Source organism: Colobus angolensis, unplaced genomic scaffold (assembly GCF_000951035.1).
Source record: "Colobus angolensis palliatus isolate OR3802 unplaced genomic scaffold, Cang.pa_1.0 Scaffold112, whole genome shotgun sequence".
Classification (NCBI taxonomy): Eukaryota; Metazoa; Chordata; class Mammalia; order Primates; family Cercopithecidae; genus Colobus; species Colobus angolensis.
The window spans coordinates 3,041,690-3,067,389 of NW_012112253.1; the positions used below are offsets into that span (position 1 = coordinate 3,041,690).

The 25,700-nt window shown below is 45.9% G+C and overlaps 1 protein-coding gene across 1 annotated transcript in view; it reads right to left on the minus strand.

The window, feature by feature from the left end:
- The window catches only part of IGF1R (insulin-like growth factor 1 receptor), a 256,403-nt gene extending 246,645 nt beyond the window's left edge, over positions 1 to 9,758 (minus strand). Inside the window, exon 1 of the mRNA XM_011957788.1 lies at positions 9,219 to 9,758. Coding sequence (XP_011813178.1) covers positions 9,219 to 9,495 — 277 coding nt within the window. The 5' untranslated portion in view covers positions 9,496 to 9,758. The remainder of the gene's footprint in view (positions 1 to 9,218) is intronic.
- Between the last annotated feature and the right edge of the window lie 15,942 nt (positions 9,759 to 25,700).

Genomic DNA, 25,700 nt, shown 5'->3' on the forward strand with positions numbered 1-25,700 from the left:
AACTCTTAGATAGTTCAATTAAAAAAAAAAAATAGCAGCAGCTGCCACCATTTACCAAAAACCTACTATGTGCTTGGAAACCCATTAGATGCTTTCCAAATACTGTCCTATTCCTGTCTCACTGAAGGAAGGTGAGGCCTGGCAGCTTTGTCCTAGCACCAAATACCTGAGGCAAACAGATGGCACTATCTCAATGCATCGACGGTTCTTAAACCTTTGCATCTGATACCACTTGTCCACTCAGGCACGTGGTTTAAAAGAAATACATCCCATTCTGTACAAAATTATGCATTCTTGCAGATCTCACTGTTAATATGCCATGGGGAAAACAAACAGGGGAAAGCTGTACATCCACGTGTGGGGCCACCTAAACATCCTGAAGACCAGTTGCACTGAAGGTGAGGGCAGGCACAGGATGGTAGCTTCTACCCCTACGGACTCCACAATACTGTGAGAAACAGATGCTCAGGGATACAAGGGTGAGGGCCTGGCCAGCCCCATGATACCCTGAAAACCTAAAAACAGCCACCAACCTGACCCTGCAGAAGTAGTGATCTAACCTGGATGGTCACCCTTCCCTGTCTAAGACTCACCCTTTCCACTGGCCCCAGAGCCCTTATTCCTCCTTGACTTGAAAAGACAACTGTCCCCCATAAGCCCTCACACCTCCTACCAAGCTCCAAGGACTGTTCTGTTCTTCTGCCTACTCCCGCAATGCAGTTCAAACGGTTACCAGGGCTCTGCAGTGAGCTGTTTTTCCAAAGACAGAAAAGCAACGCTGTGTGCAACCAGACGAAACTCCAGCTCTCATTATAACATCCAGCTTAAAGCCGTATGTTAGTCAGTGGCAGGTATACACTAGAACCCAGAATGGTCTAGATTTTAGGTTTCTACTTGGGGTTCCTTCTTCCATATAAATGATCTCTAAATTTCTTAAACCCTGATTCCCAACTTATACATGATGATCAGTGTGCCATTTGATGAGTTATGAACATTTTAAATGCTGCATACCTTGCCTGTATATACTAGGATGAAAGAGGAGAGAGAGAGAGAGAGAAAGAGAGACAGCAAGCAACACGAACACACAGGCAGATCAGGAAGCAAGAAATCTTCTCAGCGCAGACCACGAAAACCCCTCGGTAACTTACTCAATTTTAGAGTTTGAGGAAATGGCACAGGTAGTCCGATGCAAGCCCCCTGAGTTCAAAGAAAGGAAATGGAAGGACAGGGCAGACAGATGACGTGGCAACCATCCCTGGGAATGGCACTGCTGGACCCAGCTGTCCCTGTCCCCCACCAGCCTCATATGCCCAAGTCCCATGCACCCCTGGGGCTGCCATGCTGGCTGCTGAGCCATGGGCGCTGGTTTGGAGGCAAACTTCTTCAAGGAAAGCAGCTTCTTATCCCCCAGAAGTTCTGCCGATCATCTGTGCACTTTGGTTTTTACTTAAAATGTTATTTAACCAGCCTGCTCTACTTAATAGTGCCTGTGCCACAGACAGAAAAATCCCATCTCCCACCCACCAGCCTCCCTGGAACGAACACCTTGGCTGTCTCTCGCTACCTCCAAGTCAGGGGAACGCTGCAACTAGAATGGTGCTCAGAGACCCCACCTTTTATAGCCAGAGTCCCTGATTCACACCATATGCCCAAAGGAGGCGTGTTTCTAAGTGATGCTTCCAACTTCACCACCAGCCAAACTTAACTTTTGAACCACCCTATACACGCAAGTTGAGCAAGGCAATTCAGGACAAGATTAACCACGGGCCCACACGCTCCACGTCATCCCCACTCTGCTGAGAATGTCACACTGGCATACACATGAGGAAAGCAAGACAGAGGTATTAACACAACAAAGAGGCTTTTCAAGCACAGGAAGAAACCAGAACGATTGTACAAATAGGTTTAACTGGTGAGAGCTGAAGGGGCTCCAGATATTTTCCAAATACCTGGCATTGCAAAAATCACTCTAAGACAGTCATTCTGAAAGCTTTTGGTCTCTTAGATGAGATCCCTATTAAAAACTTCTGAAGGGGGCCCAGGATAGTGACACCATCATTACATGACAATTAGCCAAAAGCAAAGTCTTTGAGGCACAAGGCACATGCCCCAAGAAAGGAGGTGGGCTAAGCCAGGGCCCAGGGAACCTGCACACAAACTGCTTCACCATCTTGGCAACAGGGGTCGGCAAACAGGCAGAACAGAATGTGAGCTCCACGCCTGACTAAAAAAGGCATTGCAATGAGGCCTGGGGGCATGTGACCCCCTTCTAAATAAAGATCACCCCCACACTGGGAGCAGCTGACCAGAGCAGAGGCCTTCCAGGACAACCGAGACAAGTTCCTACCAACACCACAAAGCCAGATACCCCTCTCCTGGCTGCCTTCTCCTCCAGGGTCCACAAGCCCCTCTCAAGGGTCCACCTGAAAATGCAGGCCTGTGTCATGATCGTCTTAGCAGTCTCGGGAACAACAGCCTGCAGGAGACTGGCGCAGACCACACAGCGCTTAACAGAAACATCTCAGCTCTTCACAAGTAGCTTAAGTTCAAAAAAAAAGTTAAGATGAAATACTACACATCACATGAGTGAAGCTTCACTACAAAGACAATGTGTCTCTCTTCCCCCCATCCAGCAGGTGACTTACATATTCTTTTTTTATTATTTTCCTTTCTTAAAAAGCTAGCCATAAAACTTAAAGTTACAAATTCTTTCTTTTTTTTTCTAGACAGGATTTCATTCTGTCACCCAGGCTGAAGTGCAATGGCACAACCACAGCTTACTGCAACCGCCATCTCCCCAGGCTCAGGCGATCCTCCCATCTCAGCCTCCCAAAATGCTGGGACTACAGGCACACGCCTCCACAACCAGCTAATTATTTAAATTTTTTTATATGAACAAGGTCTCACCATGTTGCCCAGGCCAGTCTTGAACTCCTGAACTCAAGCGATCCTCCTGCCTCAGCCTCCCAAAATGCTAGGATTACAGGTGTGAGCCACTGCTCCCAGCCTTAAATTTACACATTCTTAAACAGGTCCTCCACCTTGATCTAGCAGGTCAGCCATACCAACCTACATAGGAAAATGAGGGAAGGAGAGCGCCTCTACTCCACAAGACAACACTGCCCTTATGAGCAGTGGCTGATAAGACTATAAGAACGTGTAGGGGGGAAAAAAGTACACTTTTATTTTTTTAAACTACAACTTGCCTTCATTTTAAATCAGTGAGATGCCATCAGTGAGATGGCAGTAAAATGTTTTCCTTTTGTCAATAAAAACAGCCATTTACTGCCTTCTCAAAGGCTCCAATCTGCTATTTTCCTGGTTTCTCATTTTGAGGGCAACAGGAAATGCAACAAACTCCAGGACTGCTGCTCCCAGTCAATGTCCTTTTAATCGAAATGAGGCTGCCCCAACAGCTAAGCTGGGTTCCAACAAAGCCCGACCCTGCCTTCCTGGATTTCCTGGCAAAGTCCAGGCCTTCTCACACTCACTCAGGGTGATCTGAGTAGACCACAGGCTGTTCATCCCAACGGGTTAAAAAGTACTGGGAGACTTGGTTACAGTAAGGTCTTAGGTTTTGTTGGGGTTTTTTTGTGGGAAGGTGGGCATCTGCACCTGAAATGAAATACCAGAAAGCCTCCATGGCAAGCAAACAACAGGCACTTAGGCAAATTCACCGGGAAATAAAACCACAGGCACTCAGGAGGATTCACCTCTGTCCCTCCCAGCGCAGAACTGGCCTTCAGCATAACTGCCTTACAAAGTCATGAATGGCTTCATGCGCCAAGCTTCAACCTTTCAGATGATTTCCATACTTCTCCATCATCTTTGACCTGTAATCATCCTGACAATGGCAGGAAAGAAAAGAGCTACCCACCATAGTGGTCCTCTCTTTCAACTAAGAGTTGCAGATGGTTTTGGTCAGTACTCTTCAGCAGCAATGACAGCAACAATGACACGGTAAACATCTGCATTTCATAATCCTGGCACAACTGGCTCACTGAAGACTGCCACAATATGCTACTCTCTCTCAAGGGGAAAATGTATCTTCCTAACAATAAACCCTTCACCAAGCAGATGTAGTGCTTGCCTTTGGGGTGACAGCATACACTGGAGGATACACCCAGAATTTACAGTGGGGCAAAAAGTGTCCTGTCAGGTGTTGGGAGACAGGCCTCCTGAAATCTGCAGAGCCCTTACATCCTCAAGAGGAAAAGGCAAGGCTAGAGTTCGGCTAGCTGAGTCAAGCCGGCTGGTCAGCACGGGAGAGCACCACGGGGGCCAAGGACTCGGCAGGCAGGCTGGAGGGAGTGGCACATGGAGTGTGGCATGTTGTCATGGGGTAGCTGTTGACCACTCAGGAGCTTCACGCTGTACCACATGCCTATCCTATAGGGACTTGCTACAGGATTTCAGGTAGGGAAGCACATCAGTCCAAAGTGCACACTGGATGGCTGGGCACAGTGGCTCATGCCTGTAATCCCAGCACATTGGGAGGCCAAGACAGGTGAATCGCCTGAGGTCAGGAGTTTGAGACCAGCCTGTTCAACATGGTGAAACACTGTCTCTACTAAAAATACAAAAATTAGCTGGGTGTGGTGGCGCGGTAATCGCAGCTACTCAGGAGGCTAAGGCAGTAGAATCACTTGAACCTGGGAGCCGGAGGTTGCAATGGGCCAAGATCGCACCACTGCATTCCAGCCTGGGTGACAGAGCGAGACTCTTTCTTCAAAAAAAAAAAAAAGTGCATACTGGAAAGCTCCCCAGTGCTCGGTGGAGCAACAGGGCACAAAGCAGAGAGAGGCTATGTCAATGCTGTAAGGGGGAGGAGTAGAGAAGGGCAGCTGAAGCAGCATTTCCATTCCATTCAGGAGGGAAAGGGCCTGGTGTGCAACTGGAGAAGGAAGTGTCCAAAGGACACTCACATTCCTGACATAAGAATCAGGGGAACAAGAGTGTGGCCCACTGAAGAGGGAACAGAAAAGAAAAAAAAAAAAAGGCAAAACTGAGAAAACAGGGAAGACCATCAGACACTGTAATGAAATGTTCATGGTGGTCTGATATGAATGACAGGTCCTGTCCTGGGCTCAAAAGGGTTCTGGGCTGGAGATATTTGGAAGTTTAGGTGGAAACAGGCAATGAAGTCACCAGTGGATGAGATGAGAACAAGGAAAGTGAAAAGAGAGCCCAGGATAGAACTCCAGCCATGCTATGATCTGAATGTTTACATCCCCTCAAAATTCTTATGTTGAAACCTAATACCCAGTGTGATGGCTCTGGGAGGTGATTAGGTCATGAGGGTGGAGCCCTCACAAATGGGATTAGTGCCCTTTAAAAAAGAGGCCAGAAAAAAAAAAAACCCTCACCCCTTCCAACATGTGAAGACAGTGAAAAGGTGCTGTCTGTGAACCAGAGCGTGGGCCCTCCCCAGACAGTTAATCTGGTAAGCACCTTGAACTTGGACTTCCAGTCTCCAGAACTGTAAGCAGTATTTCTGTTGTGTGTAAGCCACTCAGAGTATGGGATTTTGTTACAGCAGCCTGAATGGACTATGTCAGGAGACCACCATTAAAAGCCAGACTGAGGGAAGGGAGACAGAGAAGCAGCAGCTGCGGGGTCAGGAAGAGACCCATAAGAGGGTGGTGTCAGAAGCCAAGGGAAGAGGAATCAACCACACCACATGTCAGGGGGTGCCACACAACTATGTTCTTACTGAAAGGAAAGCGCTGTACACAGTTCTTTAAGGGTCAATCGCTCTTTAAGAATGACTCAAAAATGTATAAAATCCACTCCCAAATCCAAAATGAACTGAGAAATACAGAAGCGTGCAGAGAAACCAGAGGGATCACATCTATAGTGGGAGTAGAGTCTACTACGCTGCCAGGCACTGCAGAGTCATGGCACAGAAGGAGTTTAAAGGACAGTGCCAAATGAAAACTGTACATCAGCATGACAAAATCGAGTAGGCTCAACGATTTCACACACACCCTTGACATGTTTCTCCAGATGTTCTCCTTAGTTCTACAGCCAGCCAACGGAAGATTAACTGAATGGGATTCTTCTGTGCTTAATCTTTTTGAATGGCCATCTTAACACTTATGTTGAACTCAAGGTAGCCATTCTGCCTGGACTCTCAATGCCCTACACGGAGCTCCCCAAATGATTCCTAAGGGTTCTGGCTGGAGAGGTGCAGGCTGTCAGCACTGCAGTGACCACTCAGCCAAAAAGATGATGAGGGGAAGAACTCCTAGTGTTAAAAGAAATGCTCTAAAGCAGCTTACCAACACAGAATGCAAGTCACATCTGTCATTTCAAATTTTCAAGTAGCCACATTAAGAATTAAAAAGAGTCGGGCATGGTGGCTCACGCCTATAAACCCAGTACTTTGGGAGGTTGAGGCAGGCAGATCATCTGAGGTCAGGAGTTTGAGACCAGCCTGGCCAACATGGTGGTGAAACCCCATCTCTAGTAAAAATACAAAAATTAGACGGGCATGGTGGTACATGCTTGTAATTCCAGCTACTCAAGAGGCTGAGGCAGGAGAATCGCTTGAACCCAGGAGGCAGAGGTTGCAGTGAGCCGAGATCGCACCACTGCACTCCAGCCCGGAAGACAAGAACAAAATTCCATCTCAAAAAAAAAAAAAAGAATTAAAAAGAAAAAGGCAGGTGAAATTTACTTTAAGAACACATTTTACTTAATCTAATATATCCAAAATGTTATATTTCAACACGTAATCAACATAGAAATTATTAATAAAATGGTGTACAGGGTTTTTCCTATATGTCTTGGAAATCTAGTGTATATTTTACACCTAAAGCAGTCCCAATTTGGACAAGCCACAGTTCAAGCACTCAATAAGCCATGTGGCTTACTCAATAAGCCGCTACCACACTGGACAATGCAGATCTAAATGGAATCTATGCAAACCAAGAGAAAGTTCTGATTAAACTAGAAAATCTCCAAGAAATATGCCCGTGCCTGAGTTTTCAGGACAAGGGGAAGGGAAGTAAATTTCCCTGAAAGCAGTTATGAATTTTATGTAAGTACTCCATTGTGAAATCACAACGAACATCAGCAGGGCTGGGATGGTCAAGAAGGCTGCAGGACATGGCCTTTGGGGAAGCAGGTGACCAACCAACAGGTGTTATCAAGGCTCTGTCTGTCACCAGCAGAGCCCAACTTCTAACCATCATTACCTTTCCACGGTGCTTCTCCTTTCTCCTTTTCATCTTCCAACAGTCCTATGAGGAAGGCAGGCCTCACCCCATTCCACATATGAAGAAAAGCCCAGGCAATTTAAATAACTTGCTAATTTCTAGTTGCCCCTCTTAGACTTGGATCCAGAATGCAGGCCTCACCCCTATCCCAGGGGTCTTCAATAAGTAGCTGATCAGAAACAGCCGAAAACCCATGGCAAGACCAAAGTAACTACCTACCTAGTTCCTGAACAACTCCCCACTTAATGACGTTTCATACGGCACGTCCCTTCTGTAAAGAGCTTATGAGTTTTCAAAACATCCTCATGCCCATATATGATCACCGCTAAGGGATGTACCGACTGCCCTAGAAATAGTCTATAAAAGCCCAACTACAGCCCAGAGGGACTGGCTCATCCAAGGTCATTCCTAGCCCTCATTACTACGTTCAACATCTCTCTTCTACTCCATGCTGCCTCCCTTGATAACACCTTTTACTTTTCAGATAAAAGTTTTAAATGTCAAGGTTATTTAAAAAACATTATTTTGTTGTTTTCTCAAACCAGTGGGTAACTTAATGATAAGGCAGTTTTAATCAACCACACAAGTGACTTTACCATAAGATCTCCCTCCAACTCTGGCCAACCTTAAAGTGGTCTGACCGCATTCTCAGAGCTCTACGAGGTACTGGCTGCAGCCAGTGGGACCCCTGCCCTTACTAATCAATGTTCACATACACACTGATCCAATTCTGCAGAGTATAAAAGTGTGTGGCAGATCAGGGTACACAGATCCTTTTCCTTCCTCAGGCCTGGCTGAAGGGGAACTGAAGTAAGGGCTACCTCTGAGGTCTGGCCTTTATTTATTTTACACACTTCACCTCCGTGGGGTCTCACCTTTTATTTATTTTAGGCAAGTCTAACAATTTGGGGTTTCTTGGCTCTTCATAACTGGAGAACATGGGTTCCTTGCATATTTAACTATTATGCAAGGCCAACACTTAAATAATAGCTATTTATAGCTAACACATTGACTTCCAAATAGTGAGGAAAAGCTTCCTAGCCAATATATGTAAATATTGCTGAATGCAATAAGGTGAAGGCTCAGATTCACATTTTAATACCAAACAGCCTGGCTCTCAAGGAATTGATCACATGAAGGCAAGAGCTCAGTTATTCTCAAGGGAAAATAAGCATATTGCAGATAAATATACAAGAACTTCAAAATACCACTATCTGACCCCCAGAGCAGTAAACACTTTCCAAACTTCCTTCACTTGTGAATTCTTAAGATTTTCACAAGTGTTTAGTAAACAGGTATAAAAGAACGAAAACAGAATCCCAGAGATTTAAAAATGCACCCTGCTACACAGCTAACTGCAAGTACAGCTTGAACCTGGGACTTGTGGAAATGGGTCCAGAGGTCTCCCACCTGGGCCAGGTGCTCTGCCATAACCAGGACACCTGAGCATCATAACATCATCACTAGGACCCAAGGATTGCTTTCACAGGATATGAGTGAGTGCTTTACTTTCCCTTTGGTTAACCATATTCCAAGTCCATTCAAACTAAGGAAGTCATGCAGAACAAAAAATATCACTTTGCACAAAGGATGAAAGAGCTGACACATAAGCAGCCCCCAGCTGCCAAGGCTCAGGGACTTCCAAGCACACCAGGTCACCTTTTCTCATCAGGAATTCAAAGCTGAAGGTCAGCAAGTTTCTAGCCCAGGAGTGTGGTGGATTATTTCTAACATGTGATTTGAATAGTCTTGACAGCAGCCTTGATGGCCTCCAGCCATGCCACAGTCCCGCAATCCAAGAGTCCCAGATGCAAAGGAAAGCCAACCAAGACCCCTGCTGGGAACCACTTCCGCACAGCAGGCGTGCCACGTCCTAAATGCAACACGACTGCACCCTGCCCAGTGGAACTCGTGCATTCAGAAGAGAAGGGAGGTCAAGGAGGAGAAGGAGAGAAGAGAGAGAAGCAGAGAGAAAGCAGCAGTCAGCATCATTCTTACTTTTCTGGCAGCGGTTTGTGGTCCAGCAGCGGTAGTTGTACTCATTGTTGATGGTGGTCTTCTCGCACATCGGCTTCTCCTCCATGGTACCTGGACACAGGTCCCCACATTCCTTTGGGGGCTTATTCCCCACAATGTAGTTATTGGACACTGCATCCAGGATCAGGGACCAGTCCACAGTGGAGAGGTAACAGAGGTCAGCATTTTTCTCAATCCTGATGGCCCCCCGAGTAATGTTCCTCAGGTTGTAAAGCCCAATATCCTTGAGATTGGTCATCTCAAAGATGACCAGGGCGTAGTTGTAGAAGAGTTTCCAGCCACGGATTACCGTGAGGTTGGGGAACAGGTCTCCGAGGCTCTCTAGGCCAGCCACTCGGAACAACAGCAAGTATTCGGTGATGACCGTGAGCTTGGGGAAGCGGTAGCTGCGGTAGTCCTCGGCCTTGGAGATGAGCAGGATGTGAAGGTAGCCCTCGATCACCGTGCAGTTCTCCAGGCGCTTCAGCTGCTGATAGTCATTGCGGATGTCAATGCCCGGCCCACAGACTGAAGGGAGACAAGAGGGTAAACGTCTCAGTTAAAAGGATATAATTTTTAAAACTATTTTTCAAACAATAATACAGTTGGTTTTCAGGAATCCTGTATTATTATTAAAGAAATAAGGTTCGGCCAGGCGTGGTGGCTCACGCCTGTAATCCCAGCACTTTGGGAGGCCGAGGCGGGCGGATCACAAGGTCAGGAGATTGAGACCATCCTGGCTAACACAGTGAAACCCCATCTCTACTAAAAATACAAAAAATTAGCCGGGCGTGGTGGCGGGCACCTGTAGTCCCAGCTACTCGGGAGGCTGAGGCAGGAGAATGGCGTGAACCCGGGAGGCAGAGCTTGCAGTGAGCTGAGATTGCGCCACTGCACTCCAGCCTGGGCGACAGAAGGAGACTCCGTCTCAAAGAAAAAAAAAAGAAAAAGAAATAAGGTTCAGTTGTTCACGGCGGAGCTGTGGGTTGCAGACTGACAGTCTAGGTGGCTAACTAGTTAGCGGGCATTCATTCTGGGCCAGACTGTGCAGCACACACCAACTGACTATGGGAGAGGCCATCCCTGTCAACCTTGCAAACTAAAACTTACAGCCCAGGGGCACACACAGGGACAGGCAAAAGTTAAATCTGCAACCCAGGCCAGCCCGACTCCACCACTGCACACTCCTGGTCCCTTCTGCAGAGTGTCAGTTGCCAACGCCTGAGCAACAGCTCAGCAGCCAACTATCAATAACTTACTACTGCACCCTGCCTGAAGGGTACAGGGCAATCAGTCTGCTCTATACTGGAAAACTGTCACTGTGCCCTGGAAAGTGGGGACTCCAAAACGCATGCTTCCATGCTTCCCACTACCATTCGACATGAGCCGGGTAGACTGTGTTCTCCCCGTATCTGCATTAATGTAGACATAAAGGATAACCTAAGATTAAAAACATGATTTTTTTTACGAATAAAAGAAGTATAAATTCCAACTTTGTTTTATTGATCAAGAAAGCATGCTTCCTACAGAGAGTTTAGAGGTAATAACAGTAAAAAAAAAACAGTAAAAATCATCAATGATCTCAACATTCCAAGATAAACAATGTTAACACTATGCCAATTATCCACTCTCTATAAATGAAGGTAAGTGAAATCAGACAAAAATATGACATTTGTAAACACACTTCCTTCACTTAATATTCTACTAAGTCAATACATGTCCTTCTACATCGTCATTTTAAGGGGACAGTAATTCCAGAGTATGAATACACACCATGAGGCTTTTTTTTTTGTTTTTTTTTTTTTAACCAATCCCTTATTGTTGGACATTTAGATTAGCTCCTGTTTTGCACATTATAAACAACACTCCAGTGAACATTCTTGGCAGATACCCAAGACTATTTTCTCAGGATAAATCCCTAGAAGTAGAATTGCTGGGCCAATGCATTTGCAGATTTTAAAGGCTTTTCATAAAATGGCCTCAATACTGGATGACTTATTTTCTCAATTCTAGGCACAGACACACACCAAGAAAACTTTTTGTTATAACCTTTTTTAGGATTTAATAATCCCCAAGTCCACTATTAAAGCTTCTCAGATAGAGTGAAGTTTTATGATGGATGTAATTAATTTGGGAAGCACCCAACGTGTATGACACCATGAGAAATGCCAACAGGCAGTGCCCTGACCTCTGAGGAGGCTCATGGTAAAGGCAAGGGGCTAAGATCCATGAGGAACAATTGTCACATGAGACAGGTGGTCAGCGGTGTGCACACAGCAAGTCCACTCTAGATGTGAATGGAATTAAGCAGGACAGACAAGAGGTGGTGTCCAAGCTTCGTGCCACTGTGCTGAGGGAAGCTCTCAGCTTCCCTGATTCCACACTGCTCTGCCTTCTACCTTACCTCTAAATGTTGGTTGCTATCCTGAACCTTTTCCTCTGTCACCTCATCCACACAAGTGGCTGTGCCACTCATACTCTAGATGATCATCAAATTCATGTCACTGGTCCAGACTCTTCTGAGCTCTAATGTATATATCCATCTGAGTATATCCACTGAGGTGTCTAATAACTCATTCATTCCCCCACAAAATCCACCTTCCAAGCTTCTAAACTGTAGCACTCTCATTCTCTGAGTTGCTCATGTTAAAAATCAAAGAGTCATTCTTGATTCTTCTCTCCTCTCACATCTCACATATTTAGTCTAGCAATAGACCTCAGGGTTCAAGCTCCCAAGCCCATGAAAATCTTGGTTGCTCTTCCCACAATGCCATCCCACCTCATTCCTCCCTGAGCAGCACACTCTTCCTCGACAACCACACACACTTCCCTCCCAGGGTACACCACTCTCTACAGGACATGGCTCTGGCCTTTCTTCTCATGGTCTCTCTCATCACTACCAACACAATGGCAGCTCCAGTTGGTTCACTATTATATCCCCAGTGCCTAGAACAGTACTTGGTGTGCAGTGGACGCATCACATGGGACACATGCAGAATGAGTGAACTTCATCATTCATTCAGTGTCTGTGTGTCTCCACTACTTTAGCTCTGATCTGAGCCACCATCATCTCCAGCTTGGCCTAAAGCAACATATTCCCCATGATCCAGCCTCCCCACGGTCCATCGCTGAACTAACACCATCCCACAAGACTCCACAGGAGTCGCCGAACTCCAACACACTGAACTCCTCCTCTGCTCATACCCTGCTGCCCACAGTGCTTCTGCTCCTTCAGGAGGTTGCCCCGTTCTCTCACCATTTGAGTCTCTACTCAGTCACCTCCTCAGAGGTTGGCCTCAACACCTCACCTTCAACTATTCCCCCAACTGTCCCCCCAACTCCTCCCTCCCTCCCCTACCTCTCATTTCTCTTCTCACTTCTCTAAAAGTTCATTTTATATAATATTTTTAATAATCTTGTGCATGAAACAATGTTTGTGTACAATGAACCATTTTATTACCCTTTGTGGAGGTGTTTGAGTGAATCTAAGCATGTGTGGAAAAGACACATCACATCTGAAGGGAGTCAGGAGGGTCTTTTTTCCCTTGGGGACACTAAATTAACTGTGGGTCGTGTGCCTGAGTTTTGACTGTGACCCGTCACATGAGGTGAGGTGTGGAATTTTCCACTTGTGGTGTCATGTCAGTGCTTTTGGAGCATTTTGGATTTTGGATTTCTGGATTAAGATGCTCAATCTGTATAAAGTGTTAGGCATCTATTTACTTGTTATTTTCAACAGATCACAAAATTCAGTACCTAGTGAAAGAACATGAAGATATAGACTGAAGCAAGCTGAACTTCATACTGCAATCAAACTGCAGACAGGAAGAACAAATCTGCTTCACTGCCATCTGGCCCCCCTTTCACAGCCAGTGTTGACCACTAGTTAACAGAGGCGACGCTACAGACATGGAACTGTGAATTTCCTTCAAATGAAAGGGCAGTCTCCATACTCAACACTTTTCCTCCCATTTACAGAAGAAAAGAGAAAAAAAGCAGGAAGAAGTTACCCACTTACTCTGGAAGAAAAGACAAGCCCAAGCCACAGAGCACGAGGCAGGGCCTAGGAACCAGCTGTTTTGGATCCTATGACTGATACCATTGGTCTTCAGGATGTTTTGTGATAGAAACAGTGAAAAAGAAAACCAAGCTGGACCATGAATGATAGCAGCGTTCAGGAGGTGCAAGCCACAAACAGGAAAGAGAATAAAACATGCTCCACTGGTGCCATGAAATAATTCATGCACCGAGGGAGTACATAGTAAACACAGCACAGGAGGGAAAGACACACCCTTTGTGGCTACTCACTGATGATTAAAAGGAAAATGCAAAATACCCTTTCTCCCTTCTCAAAACAACTGATATTGGCATGATCCAAAAACAAACCCAAAAACTTTAGGAATGTGAGATCCCAGGCAGCCCCGTAAAGAATAAGACAAGCGGGGAAGCAGAGAGAAGGGTGTGTACAGCTGGAAGATGGGGACAGTGGGGCTTCAGCAAAGTCCCCAAAGCCAGAAAATGGCAACAGCAGAACCAAAACAGATGGGGGTGCTGGGAGGCAGGGAAGGAAGTTGGGAGGGACAGACAGGGGCTTCGTACCTGAGTAAAATTCACTTCTACAAAGATGTCATTTTATTTCATTGTTTTTTTAGACATGGTCTCACTCTGTCACCCAGGCTAGAGTGCTGCAGCACAATCATGGCTCAATGCAGCCTCAACCTCCTGGGCTCAAGCAATCCTTCCACCTCAGCTTCCCAAGTAGCTGGGACCACAGGGGTACACCCTAACACCTAAGTTTTATTTTGTTTTTGTTTTTGTTTTTGTTTTTGAGACGGAGTCTTGCTCTGTCACCCAGGCTGGAGTGCAGTGGCCGGATCTCAGCTCACTGCAAGCTCCGCCTCCCGGGTTTACGCCATTCTCCTGGCTCAGCCTCCCAAGTAGCTGGGACTACAGGCGCCCGCCACCTCGCCCGGCTAGTTTTTTGTATTTTTTTAGTAGAGACGGGGTTTCACCGTGTTAGCCAGGATGGTCTCGATCTCCTGACCTCGTGATCCGCCCGTCTCGGCCTCCCAAAGTGCTGGGATTACAGGCTTGAGCCACCGCGCCCGGCTTTTGTTTGTTTTTTAATTTTTTGGCAGACAGAGGGTCTCCCGATGTTGCCCAAGCTGATCTCCAATTCCTGGGCTCAGGCAATCCTCCAGCCTCAGCCTCCAAAAGTGCTGGGATTACCACCACACCTGGCCAAAAGATGCCATTTTAAAGAAAGCCTAAAAAGTCAGGCGCAGTGGTTCATACCTGTAGTCTCTGCACTTTGGGAGCCCAAGGCAGGTAGACTGCTTGAGGCCAAGAGTTTGAAACCCTATCTCTACTAAAAATACAAAAATTAGCCAGGTGTGGTGGTACACGCCTGTAATCCCAGCTACTTGGGTGGCTGAAGCACAAGAATCACTTGAACTCAGGAGGCAGACATTGCAATGAGTCAAGATCACACCACTGCACTCCAGCCTGGGAGACGCAGAGCAAGATTTTGTCTCAAAAAAAAATTAAAAAATTAAATTAAATTAAATTTTAAAATGAAGCCTTTCAGTTGAAATAAGCACTGTTAACAAAATACTCCTAGGTATTTTCTAAAGATTAAGAGGCAGAATGTCTGCTCTAAGAATTTAGGTGAATGGCTTATACAAGCTATACATATTTTGAAAATAAAACCCTAAGACCTAAATGTTAATATGAGAAGGACTAATGAAAAGCATTTGGCTGAGAAAACTCCCCAAAGCTGTGCATCTAAGTATTTGGAAGAGCTACATGAGAGTTGTAACTTATATCTTAGACACAACCTTGTGGTCCTAGAAAAAGAAAAACAGCATGACTCCCATGAGCCTGGAGTGCCATTTACCAGCTCCTGTCCTCAGGCAGACACACCTCACCTCTAAATCTCATCTTCCTCACCTGCAAAACGAGCTGTCACTACCTACCCTATAGAAGCTGGCATAAGAATCAGGTAAGTGGCCGGGCGCGGTGGCTCAAGCCTGTAATCCCAGCACTTTGGGAGGCCAAGGCGGGTGGATCACGAGGTCAGGAGATCAAGACCATCCTGGCTAACATGGTGAAACCCAGTCTCTACTAAAAATACAGAAAAAAATTAGCCAGGCGTAGTGCACTCGGAAGGCTGAGGCAAGAGAATGGCGTGAACCCGGGAGGCAGAGCTTGCAGTGAGCTGAGATGGAGCCACTGCACTCCAGCCTGGGCGAGACTGAGACTCCGTCTCAAAAAAAAAAAAAAAGAAAAGATAGGCTTAGCTTACAGTTGGAAATAAAAGATGTTGGGAAACATAATTAGCCTTCTTTTACTACAGGTCTACAGGCACACTGTGAAGGTAAAACACATTAGTGAACCAATCATCATCTTTAATTTTGATGGTAAAACCCAACGTAACAAAACCTTTGGGCTTATATGAGAAGCCGATTTTGTCTCAGTAAGCAGCATACTATAATAGTACTTTACTTCTCTTAAAATGAATCCTTTGGAACCAATAACTTAGTACAACAAAAACCCTCTCTAGACACTATCCCTCTGTGAAAGTCAAAATGATTTAAGAAGTTAAGAGAGGATTAGTGTATCACTGAATTTTGCACAAGGAAGACAGAGCAACCATCCCTCTACCAAGTAGCAAATTAAATGAAAGAAAAGTTTTAATAGAGCAATGGACAGAACCCTGGGAACACAAAGACAAGGCCCCATGACTCCCTAATCTTAGAGGAAGTCAGGAAGACTTCTCAGTGGAGAGGACCCTGAAAGATGAGCAGGGTCTTGCCAGGAAGGGTCGGGGGCAGGGTACTCCAAGCAGAGGCAGGAGCACACCCTGGGAGGCGGCTGGAGCTGATGCCTGGTTGCAGTTGGGAGAACCCCAGGGGTGCAGCCCGTGTGGCAGGGAGCACAACAAAGGCAATGGGACAGGTGCTAGAAAGCAAACTGAGACAAAAGTGTGTGGGAGGTCAACTTCACTTTGCATGTAGGAGGACAGTGTTGAAAGTCCTCAACATGCATCAGGACCACATGAAGGACTTGTTAAAACACAAGAGGTGAGGTCCCAAAATTTATGTTTCTAATACGCACCCAGGTGATGCTGATGCTGCTGGCCTAAGCAGCACCCTGTGAAACCCACTGCCCTAGGAAATAATTTAATAACCCACCCCACCACCTGTCACTACTCTCCCTATCCACCTTATCTGCAGTGTGGTGCAGGTATAGCCTGTGCACCTGTTACTTCTCAAATTGACATTCACTCTCTCAAAAAACCCCAAGAAGCCGGTAGAAACTATACACGAAACAAAGCAAAGCAGAAGAAAAATGGGGTGGAGACAGACTCTCCCTAGTACATGATCTTCCCATGCTGTGCCCTTCAAGGTCTGAGCATACCCTCCTTGTGCTCAGAGAAGAGAGAGCATGGGTTTCTTTAGGCCTCATTCCTAATAGAAAAATCAGAGATCAGAAAAGGAGGAAAAAGACAATGTTATGATAACAAACACTACTGACACTTCAGTTTGTTACAGTAGAATTTTCTGTGTAAGTGTAAACAGACACAATTCATGTTAAGCCCTTTATCTTCATGTGTCAATCAGAATGTGTTTACATTGTATATGTACATTCCCATTTCACACAGACAGCAATCCTGGCCACCTAACACATTCAATAACTGAAGGCAATGATAAGAATGTAAGGGATTACCATTATAGAGGTAACTCTGAGAACAGAAATTAAAAACTAAGTGTAATTTGAATGTGAACGCTGTTTTTTACTGCCACAAGAGCCACCTACATCATGCACATAAACAAAATAAATCGACACACAAAGGGCAGTCCTGAAGGCTCAGAATGTTAAAACAGAGTGCTACATACAGCAAAGAACTTACAAAGATGGGTAGGATGTTTCTATCCTGCCATACCAATTAAGACACAGAAACTTTAACGGGAATTAATTCAAAGACAAAAAGGAACATAAGCCCCAGTATCCCCTCCACTTAAAGCATCTGTAGCCACAGATTGACGCAGAATTGGTGCAGAGCTGTATTTGTAACAACTGTTTTTCTGGATCTTCATAAAAACAACTTTATCTGCTCTGACAGTGACTCCAAACGCCTTTCTGATATTAAAATATCCCAAAGCCCAATACTCTCTAAGTCTCTATATTTCAAAAAACACCCTTATAAGAGCCTCTAATCCTTTCTAATTATCCACAGTTCCCATGGGTGGCTGGCTTCTCGATGAAGCAGGACTCCAGGAGCTAGAGTCCCTCAGAGTCAGAGCTCATCGCCTCACCATGAGGCCTTCCGAGGGGCATCCCCTGCCTAGTCCCACACCCTGTCCTCACTACCACCTAGCACCCACCATGCATGAGACAGCACCCTAAACCTCTGAAGGGTAGACTGTACAGCCAGAAGATGGTGCCGTAAGGTGCAGCCAAGCTAGGACAAGGCCCATGCTAAGCAGGCACCTGCAAAAACCAGGCTCCTTCTCTCTCTCCGCTCTCTCTCTCTCGTGACTTTCAACTTTCTGCTCAGAACCAGGCAAATGTCCTAAATAAAAAGTCAGCCCTGTGTCCCCTGTCCTCTCACTGGCTTCGTTTTGTAGAACACATTACATCATTCCAGTTACAGTTCACATCCTCATTTCAAAAGCATTTTACTTTGCCCTACAATGCTCCAGTTTCCTTAAGTGGCCTGTACTCTTTTCAATTAGCCAGTTCTCTAAGTCTAGCTGATAACAGTGTAGAAATCCCACTCATCTGTTCCCCTACCCTGCAGTGTGATTCTTCATGGATGTGGTGTCAAAACAGAAGCTTCCTGAAATACTGAGGCTTTCTATCTGATCTGGGGACTTTCCTAGAGAGGAAAAGGACTGGGCTAGTATTCAGAGACTAGCTACCTCTTGGTTCCATCACTAACCACCCACCACATGGCCAGAAGTTAGTCACTGCATCACTCTAGTTCATGCACAGGAAGGAAATCCTCTCACATACAACAAGCTGGATGAAGCTTGAGGACATTATGCTAAATGAAATAAGGCAGTCACAAAAGAAGAAATCCTGCCGATTCTGCTCATAGGTACTCAAAGTAGTCAGACTCACAGAGACAGCAGAAAGTGGTTGCCCATGGCTGGGGTAGGAGAGAATGGGAGTTATTAATGGGTACAGAGTTTCCATTTTTCAAGATTAAAAGTGTTCTAGATACTGATTGGACAGAAGTGTAAATGTACTTAAACTGTACACTTTAAAATGCTAAGATGGGAGGACAGCAGGCCCAGTGGCTCACGCCTGTAATCCCAGCACTTTGGGAGGCAGAGGTGGGTGGATCACGAGGTCAGGAGTTCAAGACCAGCCTGGTCAACATGGTGAAACCCAGTCTCTACTAAAAATACAAAAATTCGCCAGGCGTGGTGCCTGGCACCTGTAATCCCAGCTACTGGGGAGGTTGAGGCAGGAGAATCACTTCAACCTGGGAGACAGAGGTTGCAGTGACCCAAGATCGCACCATAGCACTCCAGCCTGGGCAACAGAGCAAGACTCCGTTCTCTTTTAAAAAAAAAAAAAAAAGAAAGAAGAAGAAGGGATGCCGGGTGTGGTGGCTTATGCCTGTAATCTCAGCACTTTGGGAGGCCGAAGCTGGGGGATCACTTGAGGCCAGGAATTCGAGAACAGCCTGGCCAACATGGTGAAACCCCGTCTCTACTAACGGTACAAGTTAGCCAGGCGTGGTGGCACACCCCTGTAATCCCAGATACTCAGGAGACTGAGGCATGAGAATCGCTTGAACCCAGGAGGCAGAGGTTGCAGTGAGCTGAGATCGCTCCAGCCTGGGTGACAGAATGAGACCCTGTCTCAATAAAAAAAAAAAAGATGGTAAGTTTTATGTTATATGTATTTCACCACAATTTAAGTATGGGGGAAAGTTCTGCCGCATTTTAACACAAGTGCAAGTGGACAGCTGAGGGCAGACCACGCAGTCCATCCACCACAGAGAACGAAGGGGAACCCAGATGGAAGGAAAGCAGGTTCAGCCACAGCTCTGCTGCAGATACAGCACACACAGGCCAGGCATTTAAAGATGCCACCCATACCAGGTGTGGCTATGGGCCTGCATCCAGCACAGTCAGATTCATCAGGACACAAATAGAAAGGTCCCCCAGGAGTGCTGAACTGACTTCCCAGGGAAATGGGCTCTGGACACACAGCCACAAGCAGGCAGAGGTGGCAGAGCAAGTGGACGCCCGCATGCAACCTCTGTATTGAGTGGGCAGGAGCTAAAACACTGTATGCAACCAACCACTCTGCCAACTGAACTGTGGCAGGTTCTCACTAACTGACATGATTCAAGGGCAGAAGCTACAACCCATTGTACTGATTTTCTAAGTCTGAGTGTTTGGCACATCTGTACCTCAACACAGTTCTTCCTTTGTAAAATGCAGCAGGGTTACTACAAGGGTCGATCACGGCTCCAGCCTGTCCCAGCAAGCCCCTGCCTTCCCTTCAGTGATCACTCCCACTCTTGCCAAAGCCTTTTTATCTGCTACAACTTCTGCATTTTCTCTTCTGCTCTAACACCTCCAGATTCACCTCTTCCCCCAAAGGAGTACTTTTTCCACTGCATGCTCATCCAAGCATCCGGAGGACAATCCGCATCCCTGACTTCTTCGCTGAGGCCTGCCACAATTTCTACTAAGACCAGGCAACCTCAACATTTAGGACTTCTCCATCCACACCCACAGGAACCTCTGCCCACCAGCCGAGCTGGACAGCAACCCCATGGAGGCCAATCCCATCATCAGCCAGGAGAGGATGTCTAAAACCAGAACTCTTAGCTTCCCAAAAAAAAAAAAAAAATCACCTGAAGACCTTTCTCTCGAGCAGCTCAATCCCGCTCTGCTCCAGATGACAGCCAATCATAGCCCAACACTCAAGCCTCCTGGTAGTAACATTTTCTTATCTGCACTCTAGCAGTGGTATCAACCAAAGGCAAAAACAGAAGAAAAACACTGCTACAAAGTGAAGCCCTGGGTCAGAAGCCATAAACTATCATAAAGCACAATAACCTGGGTTTTGGGGATGTGCCAATTTTCTTGGTATACGGATTTTTTCTTAATAGGTATATTCCAGGAACACATACTTTGTCTACAATACCTTGCTAAAATCTCTTTGTTGACAAGGTGAAGAAATATGAACTACATCTGAATAGCTTAGAAAATGTTCAGTTTACCCTCCAAAATGCTGATTAATGAATAGACAAAGGAAGGTCTCCAGTGGAAGGACACAGGGCTCTTTCTGAGTACTGTATATTTCAACATTTTTATCAATTACTTGAAGGATGGCACAGATAAAATGTTTATCTAATTCAAAGATGACAAGTTTCCAGGAGCAATGGCAAATACATTGGATGACAGAGTCAAGAGCTAAAAAGATCAACAGATTGGAATTGCAATAGAGAGGAAATAAATGCTATTTGGACACTTGGGTGCAAAAAAAGAAATGCACAAATGTAGGAGGTGTGAAAAAGACTCAGGAGATTTAATTGGATATAATTTCTGTATGTGACGATGTGATGTTGTGGCTGCCAAAAAAAAAAAGAAAAAGTCAGGCAGTCTTAGACTGTACCTAAGGGAGACTTAGTAAGGGGCCAGGGGAGAGACCCTGAAAACTGGGTTTCTGCCTCCATACATTAAGACACATAAGTCAGTGGAAGAACATCCAAGTGGGAGCAGGGACCAGAAGTCCCTTCTCATGGAGAACAGCTGCAGAAACCCAGCACACAAAGGTCTCCAGGGAGGGGGACTAGTCAGGCTCTTTATGACCCTGCTGGGGGACAGAAACAGAAAACTTAGATCAACACAGGGTGAGAGATTGTGGTTTCATGTAAGAACAGACAGTAGGATTCATTTGAAACCAGACTGCACTGCCTAAAGAGATAATGAAGATTTCTGCGGAGCTGCACATTTCTGAGATTGTATAAGTCTGATGTGATTTACTATGATAACTCTTTTGGGGTGTTATTTGTTCTGTTTTGCAGCTAAGGAAACTGATGGTTAACAATGACCAAATGACCTACCTGGGATCACTCAGTTAATTTAGGGAGTAGAGCGAGGCTTAAATTGAGATGACCTCACATGATTCTAGGGGTAGAAAATTCCTCTTTGGAGGTATCTCTTAAGGCTGACAAGGATGCTACAGCCAGGTGCGTATGATGGAAGAGGGGCTCTCTCACACACATCGTGCATGCTGAGAGCCATCTGACCAGAATGGGTACCTCTTCAAAGCCTCTGAGAATAGAAACCTCTGTCAACCCCAATGCCTTGACCCGTCAAAGGAAGGCAACATACGGAGCTTGTAAAAAGCTTTACAGAGCTTCACTTTGTATCTCATAACCCGTATGTAAAGGAATAAAACTGACTTACTGGGGAAAATGCTATTATTTCAGCCTTTATATTCCACTGAAAAGCATACACTGTTTTCACAAGTTAACTATACTGCGGAATATCAAATTCTTGTTTTTGTTCACAACCCAGAGAGGAAGAAAAAAAAAAAAAAGACAGAAAACACAATCTAACCCAACTACATGAACTCCTCCTGCACATACAACATTCTCCTTGGAGGACAGAAATGGATCTCACAAATTTGGAACACAAGATTTCCACTTCATCAGGCAACTGCCACTCATCACACCCTGTTTCTATTAAATCCCATTCCCTTCATTATCTCCACACTTAGTGTTCCTTCCATACACTGCTTACACACAGTTCAAACTTTCCCCTGAAAGCCACAGGAAAGTTGGCCTCCCTGACCTCTGCGCACCCATTCTTTATTCATTGCTGATGCTCAGATCACACAAAGATCCCTTCATGATAAGAAAGTTTCCACCCCACCAGAAAATCTATACATTCTTCCATGGAAATTGAGAAGTACATTTTTTTTTTCTCTTTTACAAGTTCCAGTTGAGAACAATATGACTCTCAAACAGATGGAGAGCTCAGACAAGCATGAGTAACCCTTGCCTTTAAAGCAAACCAGGCAGTGAAGTGTGAGGGGCCAAGTGTCACTGGCACCTGCATCCCCCCACCCTGAGTCTGGCCCAGGAGCACCGGAGGCTGAGGTCCAAAAAGAAAAAATGAGGAAAGTCAGGCTGCCACAACCACATCACTCCAGGAAGGTGCGGATGTTCACAGAGCCACACAGCAGTACAAGTGGGGGTCCCTAAGCCTCCCTATGGTTCATCTTCTCTGAAGGGCTGACAGGCATGCTAATGGATTGTCGTAGAGGATTAATGAGCCTGCCGTGGGCCAGGAACACATGAATGAATGATGCAGTGACATCTTTGAGGAGCCGCCTCACCCCTTTAATAACCCTCCAATTTTGTTCCCCTGCACCCTTGCGCTCCAGCACGAACTCTGTTAATTTGCTTAAATGTCAGCAGCATGTTACATCATGTAGACAAGAACAATTATGCTTTTTAAAAAAAAAAAATCCAGAGGAATAAAAGTATACCAATTAAGTGCAAAGGGATCAATGTAAATGCTCCTTGGTACCAGATAAAGGACACATTTCCAAATGGTCACCAGAAATGAGGCAGGTGCTGCCAAGCAGCAAGCTGACAAAGTCAGAAATGTCTCCCATTACTCCTCTTTATGATAGCACGAGTGCAGCCTTGAAGAAGTCTACCCTTGACAGTGGGCAAAAACAGAAGACAGGAGGTCAAGCCAGGCGGTGGCTCACGCCTGCAATCCCAGCACTTTGGGAGGTTGAGGCAGGCATACTGTTTGACGCCAGGAATTCGAGCCCGGCCTAACCAACATGGTAAAACCCCATCTCTACTAAAAATACAAAAATGAGCATGGCATGGTGGCACACATCTGAAGTCCCAGCTACTCAGAAGGCTGAAGCACGAGAATCACTTGAACCCAGGAGGCGGAGGTTACAGTGAGCTGAGATCATGCCATTGCACTCCAGCCTGGGTGACAGAGCGGGACTCCATCTCAAAAAACAAACAAAACAGGAGGTCATTCGATCAGGGAACAAAAACATCCCTGGAAGGTGGAGATGACCAAAAAGGCAGGCAAGCCGCTGTGCCCAGTGCACCAGGGAGGCAGCAAGCCCCAGGCACCCACCAAGCGAGTCTACAGCGTCCTCTGCATTCTGCAGCGGGAGGCAGGGCTGCTGGATAGCAGCCCCATTCAGCAGCTTTGTGGACCAGTCCTCCCAGGGACCTGTTGTAGAACAAAGCTCAAGGTGTAAAGGAAAACAAAACCCAAAGTATCAAATCCCCACAACAGGGTGGTAAATCCTGTCCCCGCTACATGGAAGTGGCACTACTCCGAGGCAAAGCGAATGCTCCCTCGCCCATGGCCAACATCATCTCTATGCCTGTTCCATTCTGCTCATCCAGGACCCAGCTTCCACGACCAAATACATCTTCGAGCCACAGCACAGTGAGGACATGGGGCAACAGGCACTCACCTACTTTTGGGAGGGGCATATGTGTACAAGTCATTTTGGAGGACAACAGCTACCAAAAACTACAAATGCCTATAACCACTGACCAGTGACTCCTCTTCTAGAGATGCAATCCTCATGTCAGTGGGGCAAAGAGATGTATGTCCCAACACATACACTGCCTCATCCAGGTGGTCAAGGTTAACAACAATGGTGATAAGTCATGCTGACAAATGATTGAAGGGAGAGCATTTCAGGTCTGCGGTCTTGCTCCCAAAAACCCATGGTCCCAGTCTAACCATAAGAAAACCATGGGCCAGGTGTGGTGGCTCACACCTGTAATCCCAGCACTTTGGGAAGCCAAGGCGGGCAATCACCTGAGGTCAGGAGTCCAAGACCAGCCTGCCCAACATGGTGAAACCCCATCTTTACTAAAAATACAAAAATTAGCTGGGCATGGTGGTGGGCACCTGTAATCCCAGCTACTCAGGAAGCTGAAGCAGGAGAATTGCTTGAACCCGGGAGGCAGAAGTTGCAGTTAGCCGAGGTTGCGCCATTGCACTCCAGCTTGGGAGACAAGAGTGAGACTCCATCTCAAAAAAAAGAAAAAAAAGAAGAAGAAGAAGAAGAAAACCATGAGACAACTCCAAATTAAGGGACAGTATGCACAAAACCTGGCCAGTGTCCCTCAAGACTGTCAGAGTCACCAAGGACAAGGAAAGTCTGAGACACTGTCACAGACCAGAAGAGGTGAAGGAGACAGCTAAATGTAATGTGCTGTGATGTGCTATTCTGCACAGGATCCTGGACCAGGAAAGGAACATTGGGCAAAACTGGTAAAATCCAAAGAAAGTGTTGAGTTTAGTTCACTGACAGTCATGGACTAATGCTGATTCCTTAGTTGTGGCAAATTACCATGGTGACAGAGAATGTTAACAAGAGGGGAAGCTGTTAGGAGGTACATGGGAACTCTCTGGACTATTACGGCAACTTTTCTGTAAATCTAAAACTATTCTAAAAGAAAAAGTTTACTTAAAGAAAAGAGTGAGTATGCACGAGCATGTAAGCCACAGGACAACAGGGCTATTTTAAATGTTTTTTGAAAAAGTATCCTTACTGTTCTGTGGCTTGCTTCTGCCTGACCCACCAACACCGCCCCACCCTGCCGCCTCCAGTTTCTTATGCAGGTGGACATAAACACATGGAAAAAATGCCTGGAAGGAGACATGCTGATAGGCCAACAGTTCCTTCTGAGGAGTGAGGCAGACTCAGAGTAGCAGGAAGAGGTGAGGGTGAGTTGTATCACCCATCACCTTCTACTCTGTGACTGTGTATTGTTCTAATTTCCATAAGAAACATACATTCACGTATTAATTGTATACTTAAAATCATTTTAAAAACAAAGATCATTCTGCTATAGGAAGAGAGCCAAGATTTATTAAAATGAAAAACCACAAATTGCAAATCTGTGTTTAAACAACGGCTAAGAATAGCATTTTTGCTTGCATAGGGAGTATCTGCAAACCTTACCCTTGGGAAGCAGGGTGGAAGAAGGAACAGTCAGAGGAGAGAAGGAGGAGCCTGACATGTTTACTCCTTACCTTCTGTTCTAATTTCCTACCACAAGCATGTGTTTTTGTTTTGGGATAGGGTCTTGCTCTGTCACCCAAGTTGGAATGCAGTGGCACAGACAAGGCTCACTGCAGCCTTGACCTCTTAGGCTGAAGTGATCCTCCTGCCTCAGCCTCCTGAGTAGCTGGGACTACAGGTGCACACCACCATGCTTGGCTAATTTTTTAATTTTTTTGTAGAGATGGGGTGTCACTATGTTGCCCAGGCTGGTCTTGAACTCCTGGACTCAAGAAATCCTCCTGTCTTAGTCTCCCAAGGTGCCGGAATTATAGGCATGAGCCACCACGCCCAGCCAAGCATGTTTTTAAGTCATTATCATCATGAATATGATTATAAATCCTCAAAGTTCATCCCTCA